This window comes from Brassica napus, chromosome C9, assembly GCF_020379485.1.
Source record: "Brassica napus cultivar Da-Ae chromosome C9, Da-Ae, whole genome shotgun sequence".
Taxonomy (NCBI): domain Eukaryota; kingdom Viridiplantae; phylum Streptophyta; class Magnoliopsida; order Brassicales; family Brassicaceae; genus Brassica; species Brassica napus.
This window is the reverse complement of record NC_063452.1, coordinates 23182844-23195770: the sequence shown is the minus strand read 5'-3', so window position 1 is coordinate 23195770 and position 12927 is coordinate 23182844. Positions and strand designations below refer to the sequence as shown.

Sequence of the window (12927 nt, the reverse complement as noted above, 5' to 3'; positions counted from 1 at the left end):
GGCAGATGCAGTCCAAGATCCATCCAGCAATCATATATTACCCAAGCTTATGACTTGGGGATTCTCCATATTGTTATCTTGTACCACTGGTTGTGCCACTTCATTCGCTTCAAACCAGGCCTAACTCCAAAGGATCTCTGTCGATCCCCCTGAACAGTTTATCATTCCTTGCCTTCCAGATATACCAGATAATCCAGAGGTACGGGTCTCTGTCTTCTTCCGGCTCAATAATATATATATATATATATATATATATATTAACTGTCAAATGTTAGTTATCCGTTGATTTAACAAAATGACGTCATTTTTGATAAGGGAAATTGCACCCACGAACATTAAAAAAACCAAAATTCATTAAGTAACTAAAATCACCCTCTCTTTTCTCTTCTTTTCTCTTCCTATCTCTCTCTACTCTCTTTCCTAAAAACTAATTTTGCTTTTTTCTTGGTTATTTGACAAAGAACCTCAAAAAATCTGTAAAATTAATTTTTAAAAAATACTTGTTGAACTCTCAAAATCGTGCTTATATACATTGACCGTCAAAGCTGTTAGTCAACCATTTTTATCAAAACAATATCATCTTTGATAAATTCTATAAAATTAAAAATTAATTTTTGAGAGTTCAATTAGTATTTTTAAATTTTTATTTAGTTCAATATGGAATATGCACTACTATAATGTTCGGGAATGAAAAGGTACGACGAGTAAAATTCATGTAATATTTTTGAATTTTTGTTTAGTTAAAAATGAAATAATCACTATTTCAAAGTCCAGGAAGGAATATGCACGAAGGATAAAGTTCATGTTAAAATAGACTATTTCCAACAGGGTGCGTTCAAACAAATATAAATACCATGCTCTTAGTTATGGGCTTCCCCCATGTAATATTGGGCCATTTCCAGTTCCCACATCGTTGTTAGCAGTAGCATGTGAGGTGAATAGTTAAACTTTGGTTTAAAGTTTTGAAATTTTAGAGGCAACTTAATGAGTCATTATCTCTGCAATCTTATATTATTCAATTATACTTTGCTTCATTTCTTACATGTATTGCATATTACTATAGATATCAATACTCTTTGGTTCAAATCAAACCATACAACTAATTGAATCAAAATTTACAGATATTTTGTCCAACCATAAATTATACATTCAAGGGCAACCTACTTGTTGGACCCAATTTTGGTCGATACCATAATGGGCCGCGATCAAAGGCATGGGCCTTAAAGGGCCTGAGCATATAGCAAGAATACGAGCTCGAGTAAGAGTCATCGAGGTCGCGGAGATCGTGCAACAAGAGGCAACGATCTCGGAGCTACCACAGAGATCTTGAAGTCGATTCACTATAAGGGGAGAGGAAGAAACACGAAAGAAGAGGCATCGAAAACCCTAGCGAGCGCTACACATTTACTTCGATCTTGTTGTCTTCTCATTCTTAGATTCTTTCTTGACCGATCTCATTATCACTCGATCTAGTTCAATTCAGTGTATTTGACCTTAGTCCTCAATTGAATCCATTTTCACCTACCGGAAACTATTTAACATCGTTGTGTTCTAAAGATATCGTTGCTTACATCATTTGTCTTCCCTAGATCAAAACCCGATCACTATCAAATACTTTGTGTAGATTTTAGGTTCTATATTTTGGCGCCGACTGTGGGGAAGATAAACGAAAAACATCTTTGCTAAGAAACCGATCTAAGTTTCCTAAGCGCGACTATGGATCCCAACCAAACCACCGGAACCACATCGTTGGGAGTCAACGACATCGATCCTATCGGATCCGACTCAACGAGTCCCTCCAATCGGGACTTCGAGTCAAGATCGATCTCTTCCGACCAATCAGACAACGGTCCCGGAATGAACTGGAGCTCGAGTTTGGAACCGCCCCAGAGATAGATCATCCTCCGATGACCTAACCCAATCCCAATCCAGACCGATCTCACCGACTCCTCTAGCCCAAACCCGAGGAGAACTAAACGAACTCCGAGGAATGATGACAACTCTAATCGACGAGATTCATAGTCAACGGATCGCCAACCAAGCTATTGCTAATAGACTGGACCAAGCCGAAAGGGAGCTCGCAGAGCATCGAGCTACAAGTATTCGGGAAAGAAATCAGACACCCCTCAATCCGTTAAGGATGACGTCCAACCCCCAAAGCATTGGACTGTTCGGCACTCCGGAGAACCCAAGCGCCCGGGCCGGACGCTACACAGGAGAAAATTCGCAACGTCCCCCGCCGCAGGGCATGACCCACCGAAGCTTAAGCTACAGTGGACTAGACGAAATCGACACTGGACTCCAACGCCCACGAAGCACCTCGATCCAATTCCAGAACAGATCGACGGAAAGGCAGGGGGAGCCAAGAACACAAATCTCACCACCAAACCACTCTATCCCCGGGTTATCTACGTTCCTCAAACAATACTCAGTCTTCATAGAGACCAGAGTTACCGAAGCAGATCTCTGGAATCTCAAACAAGCGCCTTTCGAGCCATTAAGAGCATACATAAACAAATTCTGAGAAATCGAAGCCAAGATTTCACATCCGAACGAAGTCGTTGCCCTCGCAGCATTAAAAAATGGCATCTGGTTCTCATCCAAATTCAGGGAGGAATTGGTGGTACGAGCACCTATCTCATTGGACGAGGCCCTGCACCGAGCCTCTTACTTTGCCACTCACGAAGAGAAAGTCGCAGCCTTGAAAGAACAGTATAGCGCTAACAAGAGTAACGCAACCAAAAAACCTGCTACTCCTAAAGAACCAACCTCCAAAGGGCAACATTCCTACGCAATAAATAATTCACCGCAAAAGTCTTCAACGTACGACCTTTGCAAATACTGCGCTTTCCATGATCGCAAGGGCCACTCGACCGAAGAATGTCGAGCCGCACTTCGCAATTAAAACGAAAATAAGAAAACTAACGAAGAAGTCTGAGAAGAAGAAGAGCCAGTAACTCCGAAATCCAACCGAAAGGCCAAAGCCACAACAAAGAAAAGTGGCAGGGAGATCGAACAGGAATCACCGAACTCTCTACCACCAGCCCCGAAGAAAAGAGTTGACATGATTTCATGGGGGCTGAACTGCAACGCAACCGATGAAATCAAAAACCAAACCGAAGGAAAAATCCGCTTTGAGATCTCGGTAGCAATCCGCACACTGAAAAATCCCGACGAAGTTACTCCTCCTCCCTGCATCACTCCATACAGCCCAAACACAAAACCTCCTAGCGTTAAAGTCTCCAACTTCAAGCGAAAGAATAAAATGACCAAGATTCGTGAGCTGCTGGAGAAACCGATTCAAAAACAAGACAGAATGCAGACTCTCAATCACAATCTGTCTGGGGGGCAGAGACACTACCGACCAGCACTGACTAAGAGATGGAATTTTCCGGCCGACAACAAGAGAAAAGAACGGATCGACTTCATTTACGTGGGCTACAAGTTCTGCAATTCGGTCAACTCAATCAAAGCATACCAACGGAGAGCGGAAAACAACGTAGGAATTAGAGAGCCCTTGTCAGGTCCCGATCACGAAATCACCTTCAACGAAAACGAAACCGCAAACCTCGATAAACCACACGACGACACTCTCGTGATACGAATCGACATCGGCAGTTGCGAACTATCACGAGTAATGATCGACACCGGAAGCTCGGCCGACGTCCTCTTTTATGAGGTGTTTAAAAAGATGGGATTCACTAAAGCGCTCCTAAAGCAAGAGCGAACTCCCCTCATCGGCTTCGCTGGAGAGACCACCTATTCTCTCGGTTCGATTGAGCTTGCGGTTACCGCTGGAGAAATCAGAAAAATCGTAGAATTCATCGTGATAGACCGTCCAGCCCCGTTCAATGCAATCCTCGGGAGACCTTGGTTATACAACATGAAGGCTGTCCCGTCGACATATCACCAATGCCTGAAATTTCCCACCTCGAAAGGAATCGGAACCATCAGAGGAAGCCAAAGGAACTCCAGGACATGCTACCTCGCAAGCTTTAAGGACATCGAGCAACACCCTTAATTAGGCAGCCAAAATTAACAACTGACATACTCACACACACAAACAATCGAAAAACAGACCCTATCCTTTGGAAAATAATCGAACTATGTTATGACTTGATCCCTCGATGAGGGTACGTAGGCAACTCACGATACGAGTCCAGTCACCCTCCACCTACAACACCCAAAGTGGGCTTACCGCAACATCCAAAGAGCAACGGCACGACAATATCAAAAATTGCCTTTCTTTTCACAATTATGTAACGAACAGAATCCGACATCTTAATAAATATAGTTCCTAGACATTCGAACACACCAAACTTCTTGTATCAGAAAATCGTATAACTGCAATAGTTGACCAAAAACCGGGACCCTGATCAAGTCCTCGGTCGCGGCCAACTCCGCCAACAAGCGCGACAAAACTAACTAACAAAATCTTTTGTTACATCGAAACCGTCGACAAAAGTATTTACAACAAATCGACACTTGGCCCCAAAAGATCGGCCTCGCATAAAACATAAAAAGGACAACCAATGAATCGGGACTCACGACCCCTTCTTTATTAAATAAGAAATAATAAAGCAACAAAAGGCAGAGGGAAAAAAAAAAATACCTAAAGCTACTCTTCGATGCTAAATTCACCATCCTCAAAGCGATCACCCGAACACCTCACCGCGTCATCCACCACAGAAGAAACCTTATCGAAGAAATCCTCTGGCAGATCCTCCGAGATATGAGGCAGATCGAGCTTTCCAACGGAGAAATCCGAAGTCGCCGTCACATCGACCTCCGACCTAAGCTCGATCTCTTTCGCTCGAAGCCACGACAACTCATCCGAAGCTAGGAGATTGTTGCCCATGATCTCCTTCAAGAGATCTATATTTGCCATGACTTCCCAAAGACGAGCCTCACAATCAGTTGCAACCTTCTTCTTTTCCCATTTCTCCTTCAGAGAAACCAGCACATCCAAATAGCTATCTGCCAAAGCCCTTTTGGCCTCACGAGTCGCGCGGCGAAGGTCGTTAGAGAATTTATTGGCGGAAGATTCAATTTCACCTCCAAGAAGGACACTTGCTCGAGAGCCGACTTCCTTTCGTTACTCACAACTCGCAGACGAGCTTCGAACGAAGCAGCCTGATCCCCCAGCTTTTCAGCGGCAGCCAGTTGAGCAGCATTGGCACGCTCCCGGTCTTGAGCCATCTTTAGACCAAGCTTTAGCTCACGAACGACCTTCTTTATTTCATAAAGTTTGTCAGAACGCGGAACATCTTGCAGGCATTTTTCTAAAGTCGCCGCGAACTTGTTTTAGCTTCCTTAGCCTGAAATATGATCAATTAGTACAGACAAAACGAACCAAAGATTCGACAAAGACTGAATTCCAAAGGGAACGACCTTGGCATGGGCTACAACCATCTTTACGTAAGCCTCGCGCTCTGTGATATTACGCAGAGAGGGAAGCGGACATCCAGCAGGTTTGAAGTGCCTCACCAGATGAGCAACACTATCTGGATCCTTAGAATGCGAAAACTGCCAATGAAACGGCTTAGCAACAGCCGCCTCTCCCGAAACACCATGATGGCGATCCGAGCCATTCGTTTTAGCCTTCTTCGGAGGACGATCACGCCCCTCCGAACCCGTTGGGCTACTCGACTTAACGCGAGCCACAGATTTTTCACCCTCGGGATCTTTGACCCCTTGGGTTGAAGGCCGCGGAAGTGGGGTCTCCTCACGAAGAACTTCTGTGAGTGCATCACTCACATCTCCGGATCGAATACAATGCGCGTTGGCACTACCAGTTCGAGTCCGTACCCTATCGGAATCGCGAGAGTTGGATCTCCTTGAAGTCATATTCCTTTAGCAAGTGAAAACGAGACTAAAAGAGGTACTATGACGAACCCTAGAGCAAAACCAAAGCTTTATATACATCAGATCCCCGCCACATCTCAACAGCTCGAACAAAAAGGATCTCGAAAGCTAAGGAAACAAGGATATTCCGAAATATTATGCTTATCCATTAAAAGTTATCCAAGATATCGAAGTCCAAGATCGTCAAAAAAGAGAAAAAAAACAAAAGATATTAAAACAGAAGAAACTAACTAGAAACAGAATCATCGGGGACAGACGACCCCCCGACTTGATTCGTCGAATCATCTGAGACTTGAGGAAGATCGAGCTCGGAGATCGACCAATCCGGCACGGCGGGTAGGGCGACAAGACCCTCGCAGTCTCCTTCCATTTCCTTTAATCGCGCAAGCTCAACATCCACAGTCAGGCCCCCGTCCTTAAGCTCGTTCAGGAGATCGATGTTGGCGGTCACTTCTTGTAGTCGGATCTCAGCAGACACTTCCTTCTTCTTGCTCGCCCACCTATCCTTCAAAGATTCGAGAACTTCCCGATACTTTTCTGCGATATAGCGACGGGCAATGCGAGAAGCGGGCGAACGTCCCGATCTCTCTCAACTTCGAGCGCCACAATCCTCGCCCTTTGAGCAACCATCTGGGACGTGAGAGCCTCGTTCTCCAGATGGACTCTCCTCCAATCTTCAGTCAAAGCTTCGATCTTCTCGGCATCCTTCTTCCCTTCTCGCTTAGTGTTCTCGAGCTCCTCCGAAAGCCTCTTGATCTCAAAACCGATGCTCTCGATCTCCTTGTCGTTCCGAGAAGCTACGACATGATCTTCCATCGTCACGACGTACTCGTTAAAAGCCTCCATCACATGACAAGAAATGGAAATAAGCAAATACTACAAACCGGCTTTTCAAGAAGGCAGGAAACGAACCTTGGAGCTCGCCACAGCAACCTTGGCGTACGCTTCCCTCTCCATCGAAGAAGTGAGAGATGGGAGACGACAATCCGCGGACCTCATGCGACCAGCGAGGTAAATCAGGTCACTTTGGGCCACAAACGAAGAACCATCTCCCTCGTAAATGAACCTAGGACGGGACGAGCCGGGCAAGGCACCCTCCGATGACCGACGTCGCTTGCGAGTCGCCGCCGCAGTCTCATCTTCTGAGCCAGGACTCAATGAGACAGGAGTTCGAGTCTCTCCTGAAACATCTTCGTCGTCGGAATCACGAATCGAGATCAAAGGAGATTTTCCGGAAGCTCGGCTCCTCGATGTAGACCCAGCAGTCCGGAACGATGACCTCCTCACAAGCTGTCTAGTTAGAAGATCTAAAGACTGAGTCTGAACAGAAGGAGTCACTACAACCTCCTGGAAATGTTCGGCCTCGTCTCCAGACTCCTCAACCAAAGGAGCCCTGTCGATCCCCGCCGGTAAGGCGAAGACAGTTTGAAAAAGTAAACCAGTTCGAACGACCCCTCCGAAGGACCCTCATCAGACCACGGATCTCGTCTGACATTAAAGAGCTTCCAGTAGGAACTGAATCAAACGAAAATAAACGAGAATTTTAATCTTCTACTCCCAAAAAAAAGAAACAAATCATCAACACACATGCAAAAGGAAACTAACCAATATTCTCGGCCCAACGCCGGGGAAGCTGGGAGAAATCGAAATCACCCATAGATGCTTGATCCATCTTGAAAACAAAAAAAATTTCTCGCCACTTCTCGTCACGATAAGGAATTTCCTCGATAACGTGACGACCTGGACGCGGAGATATGAGGAAAGTACCAGGATTCTGGTTATTCCGCTTCACCAGAACGAACTGACGAAACTTGCTAAGACCAAAAGCGAGACCCTCCTCCCTAGCCTTAACCAAGAAGGCGACGAGATGCCTAAGAAAGTTCGGGAGAAGCTGGGTAAGAGATAACCCAAGCTCCGCCAAGACCTCGAGTATTGGCTCCGGGATCGGGAAGATAAGACCGCATGAGTGAAAGAAGGAAAGATAAGCTCCGTAGTAGCCTTCTCTCACGGTTTTGGGATTCTCATGCGTACCGGCCAAATCAAGGACGACAGAACGATCGACCCCATACACCTTGTAAAGGTTCTCGAGATCATCGGCTGTAGTAGTCGGACGAGGGAAAGTAAAAGACGAACACATCTCGAGCTCAGAGGACAGAAAGATTCGGAGTAAAGGAGAAAGAGATGAGAAAGAAGAAGCGGAGATAAAAAAAAAAGACTCTCTACGTATATATAAGCCGCCTTAACGGCTCTATCATCGCAATCGAGAAAAGAAATTATGACCTAGCCTATGCCCTAGCGGCGGCTAAAGTAGCCGTTACCAATTAAAATAATAAAAAAGGCGCCAATGAACGGCTCTTTTCGAAAACGATTGATAAAACCGGATTCGAGCGATATCAGTTACCAAACGACAAGACCCTGGTCAAAAGATAACCGCCCTTTTCCTTTTCGATCAAATCAAAAGAGGCTGGAGGACAAATGTTGGATCCAATTTTGGTCGATACCATAATGGGCCGCGATCAAAGGAATGGGCCTTAAAGGGCCTGAGCATATAGCAAGAATACGAGCTCGAGGAAGAGTTGTCGAGGTCGCGAAGATCGTGCAACAAGAGGCAAAGATCTCGGGGCTACCACGGAGATCTTGAAGTCGACTCACTATAAAGGGAGAGGAAGAAACACGGAAGAAGAGGCATCGAAAACCCTAGAGAGAGCTACACATTTACTTCGATCTTGTTGTCTTCCCATTCTTAGATTCTTTCTTGACCGATCTCATTTGTATCACTCGATCTAGTTCAATTCAGTGTATTCGACCTTAGTCATCTATAAAATCCATTTTCACCTACTGGAAACTATTTAACATCGTTGTGTTCTAAAGATATCGTTGCCTACATCATTTGTCTTCCCTAGATCAAACCCCGATCACTATCAAATATTTTGTGTAGATTTTAGGTTCTACAACTGATAATGAGAATATTTTGTACTTTCATCAGCTTTCCGCATAAGATTTTAAATAATATGAGATTGCGGAGATAATGACTCATTAAGTTGCCTCTAAAACATTTCAAAACCTTATGATAAGTTGTTGTTTGTGTGAAGGCTGAAATATTTTGACATGTGAATGACAGTTATTGGTGGATAAGGTGATTATGTCACGACTTTGTATAAAATATATTACATTTATGTTACTACTAATTAATTGGAATCTTTCCTAGAAAAAAATTCTAAGCAAACACTCATGCAACTAAAATCATATCTTTCGAAAAGAGGATCAGACAAAATAAACTCTATGACAATGGTTGTGAGCAATAAAAAACCCAAAGAAGTTTGATCAGGAGTTCCAAATCACATAGAAAATAAAATATGCAATCGTTTCAGCCCAGCAATTAATGGGAAATGCTGGTTTGACTATAATGAAAAACCGGTATGTTTTAACAAAGTGAGTAAAATTGCAGCAGACGTTGGAAAAAATAGCAAAAGATAAAGTTTAGTGGGTCATGAAAATGAAGAGAAGAAGAGAGTGGGTGGTGAATCACCAAACGTTTGAGACGAATCATAACAAGATTCAAAACTCACTAAATCGCAACTGCATAAACAACTGGAGTCTACGCCTTACTTCAGGACAACCTTGAAATACATATATAAATCTTACTCCTAATGTTTTCTAGAAGATACAATTTTTGATGATTATTTTATTTTATTTTTCTCTTCCAAAAAATGATGAGAATGTTGAAAATTTAGTCTTCTTTCCTTTGATAAAGATGTTGATGACGACGACTATGATAAGAAAGAATATGATGATGATATGTGAAAATGGTCAATATAAATCTGAAAGAAAATAAAAACTGTCAAAGATATGCTGATTTCAACGTAGACTAAAAATAAATTAACACGGATAAACATTAACCCCTTTGACTAAAAATAAAGATAATACAGCTGTTAATTTCATTCAACATCTGTTATTTATAGTCAACAGTTGTTAATTATATATTGAACTTTTTTTAGTAACATTCAACATCTGTTGTTAATGCACTGGATACAGTTGACCCAACAAAGATAAACATAAAATTTGCATGGTTACTAATAAATTAATAAAATTGAATTATAATAAATTTTTCATTAATAGCATCAAAAAATTTATACTATAAATTAGTCAATGATGTCAATTCAATAACTCAAAAACTTTTGTTGTAAACATTTTTGTGAATTCAAAGAAGAAGAAAAACTATGAAGGCCTCAATTTGTTTCATTGCTGCATTGCTTATTCTCTCATGTAAGTTTTTCTATGTTTTGAACCATGAGATTCAATTATGAATCATATATATATAGAAATGCAAATATTTATATTTATACATGATTTAATTATAGGTTCATCATCAATGATAATGGGAACTAACTATCATGAAGACCATTGCCATGACTACCAAGATTGTGAAATATGGTGCAAACAATATGTCCCTGAACCTAAATGCATCAACCATATTTGCAATTGTAAACCTCCACCTTCGACCTCTCGAAGAGCTCTCAACGTTATCTGATTCTTCCAAATTGGATAATTGAATATGATGATGATTTTATACATGCATTCATCAAAATAAATATATTTCTCGGTTATTTTACTTCAATATGTGGTACTAAAATAATATTTTTATTTCCTTATTATATGGAGTCGGTGTGTATCACTACAAGAAAACAGCGGTATTCTGACGGACATTCCGACGGAAAATGAAATCCTCGGAATTTCCCGAGGAATTTCCGAGGATATCCCGAGGAAACCCAAAATTTGGTTTCCTCGGAATATACCGACGGAATTCCGAGGAAATATCAATCCGTCGGAATATTCTTATGAAATACCGAGGAAAAATGTATTCCTCGGAATATTCTGAGGAAATTCCGAGGATATATTATAGCCGTTGGAGAGCCGTTGGAGGATTTTAAAAATTCCGAGGAAATTCCGACGAACTAGCCGTTGGCGTCGGAATTCCGTCAGAATTTCCTCAGTCTGTCGGCAGGATTTCAACTATAAATAGAAGCACTCCTCTTCCTCTTCATTCACTCCATATTTTCATCCTCCCTCTTACTCTATTTACACACGAATTTGATTCATAAAAACATGTCTTCTTCATTTTCGTTCTTGGATCGATCGACCTCATTTGGATCCGAACACGAGATTGCTTACGGAAGAATACCAACGAGGTATAACCGAATTCATGAGGTTAGTTCACCGACAACCGAAAGCAAAAACAGGTATGTTAAGATGTCCTTGCTCTAATTGTAAAAATAGAAAGGTTATTAAAGAGTGAGATGTTTGGACTCATCTATATTTGAGTGGGTTTACACGAAGTTACAAAATTTGGTATCATCATGGGGAAACTGATTATGAACATGGTAGTACTAGCGAACCTCAGCCAGCGGTTAGATTAGAAGAACCAATTAGAACAGATGTAGATTATGGTGTAGGTACTGAAGAGATGGTAAATGATCATTTTAGAGGGGAAGATTTACCCAATGCACAAGCTAGGAGATTTTATGATATGTTGGATGCTGGAAAGCAACCATTGTACGAAGGTTGCAGAGATGGTCATTCAGCTTTATCATCTGCTACAAGATTGATGGGCATTAAAACAAATTATAATTTGGCTGAAGACTGTGTGGATGCGATTGCTGATTTTGTAAAAGGTATTCTACCCGAGGATAATGTAGCTCCTGGTTCATACTACGAGGTTCAGAAACTCGTAGCTGGTCTTGGTTTATCGTATCAGGTAATAGATGTATGCAGCGACAACTGCATGATTTATTGGAGGGCGGATGAACAGCGGGTTACATGCAAATTTTGTGGAAAGCCTCGTTATAAAGATACGAGTGGAAGAGTTCCAGTGCCATATAAAAGGATGTGGTATTTGCCTTTGACGGAAAGGTTGCAGAGGTTGTATCTCTCTGAACGCACAGCGCAACCAATGAGATGGCATGCGGAGCACTCAACAGATGGTGAGATCAGACATCCTTCAGATGCAAAAGCGTGGAAGCATTTCCAATCAAAGTATCCCGAGTTTGCGTATGAGAGAAGAAATGTCTACCTTGGATTATGTACTGATGGTTTCAGCCCGTTTGGCAAGAGTGGAAGACAGTATTCTCTATGGCCAGTCATTCTTACACCATACAACCTACCCCCAAACTTGTGCCTGCGACGAGAGTTTTTGTTTCTCTCGATTCTCGTTCCCGGACCAGAGCATCCTAAGAGATCACTTGATGTGTTTCTTCAGCCACTAATATATGAGTTGCAATAACTATGGGCTCATGGTGTTTAAACATACGATGTTTCGTGTAAAGAAAACTTTCAAATGCGGACTAATGTGGACAATAAGTGATTTTCCAGCATATGGTATGTTATCTGGATGGACAACGCATGGAAGGCTATCATGTCCATATTGTCAAGATAACACTGATGCTTTCCAACTAAAACACGGAAGGAAAACGTGTTGGTTTGACTGTCACAGGAGATTCCTACCACCTGATCATCCATATCGTAGGAGTAGGAATTTGTTTACGAAGAACAAGAGGGTGTTTGACAGTCCACCTCCGGAAATTTGTGGAAAAGATTTGAAGACACAACTAAGAGATTTTGGTGCAGAAAGGACGCCAGACGTCGGTGGACATGAGCGTTTTCCGGTAGATGCTGTTGGAGACCTACATAACTGGCACAAAAAAATTATTTTCTGGGATCTGCCATACTGGGAGGATCATCTGCTAAGACATAATTTAGATGTCATGCATATTGAGAAGAACTTTTTTGACAATCTCATCAACACGATCCTTAATGTTCAAGGTAAAACAAAGGATAATTTGAAGTCAAGACTGGATTTAGTCGATATATGTGCTCGTTCAGAACTTCATGTTGATGAGAATGGTAGGGCTCCTTTTCCCATATACCGACTTGATGCAGAGGGAAAAGATGCGTTCTTTGATTGGATTTCAAACGATGTGGAATTTCCAGAAGGTTACACATCTAATTTGCGTAACTGTATCAACAGAAAGGAAGGAAAGTTTACTGGCTTGAAAAGCCACGATT

At 42.2% G+C, this 12927-nt stretch overlaps 2 protein-coding genes across 2 annotated transcripts; one reads left to right on the top strand and one right to left on the bottom strand.

Annotated features, from left to right (window-relative positions):
- Window positions 1–6091: 6091 nt before the first annotated feature.
- On the bottom strand, window positions 6092–8002 carry LOC106416997 (uncharacterized protein At3g60930, chloroplastic-like). The gene is made up of 5 exons (XM_013857864.1): window positions 7471–8002; window positions 7305–7380; window positions 6778–7258; window positions 6442–6705; window positions 6092–6370 (listed from the first exon to the last, which is right to left on the bottom strand). Exons 1-5 carry the CDS (start codon window positions 8000–8002, stop codon window positions 6092–6094), a joined length of 1632 nt encoding a protein of 543 aa, XP_013713318.1.
- Window positions 8003–10049: 2047 nt separating this feature from the next.
- On the top strand, window positions 10050–10517 carry LOC111209927 (defensin-like protein 308). Its single transcript, XM_022709997.2, has 2 exons — window positions 10050–10131; window positions 10227–10517. Exons 1-2 carry the CDS (start codon window positions 10086–10088, stop codon window positions 10394–10396), a joined length of 216 nt encoding a protein of 71 aa, XP_022565718.1. The 5' UTR covers window positions 10050–10085; the 3' UTR covers window positions 10397–10517.
- Window positions 10518–12927: the final 2410 nt, after the last annotated feature.

Coding starts and splice junctions, on each gene's coding strand:
- LOC106416997 (XM_013857864.1), bottom strand. CDS start 8,002: ATGTGTTCGTCTTTTACTTTCCCTCGTCCGACTACTACAGCCGATGAT. Junction 7,259..7,304: donor CGGAGGGGTCGTTCGAACTG/GTTTACTTTTTC, acceptor GGGGATCGACAG/GGCTCCTTTGGTTGAGGAGT. Junction 6,706..6,777: donor TTGCTGTGGCGAGCTCCAAG/GTTCGTTTCCTG, acceptor CATGTGATGGAG/GCTTTTAACGAGTACGTCGT.
- LOC111209927 (XM_022709997.2), top strand. CDS start 10,086: ATGAAGGCCTCAATTTGTTTCATTGCTGCATTGCTTATTCTCTCAT. Junction 10,132..10,226: donor TGCATTGCTTATTCTCTCAT/GTAAGTTTTTCT, acceptor ATTTAATTATAG/GTTCATCATCAATGATAATG.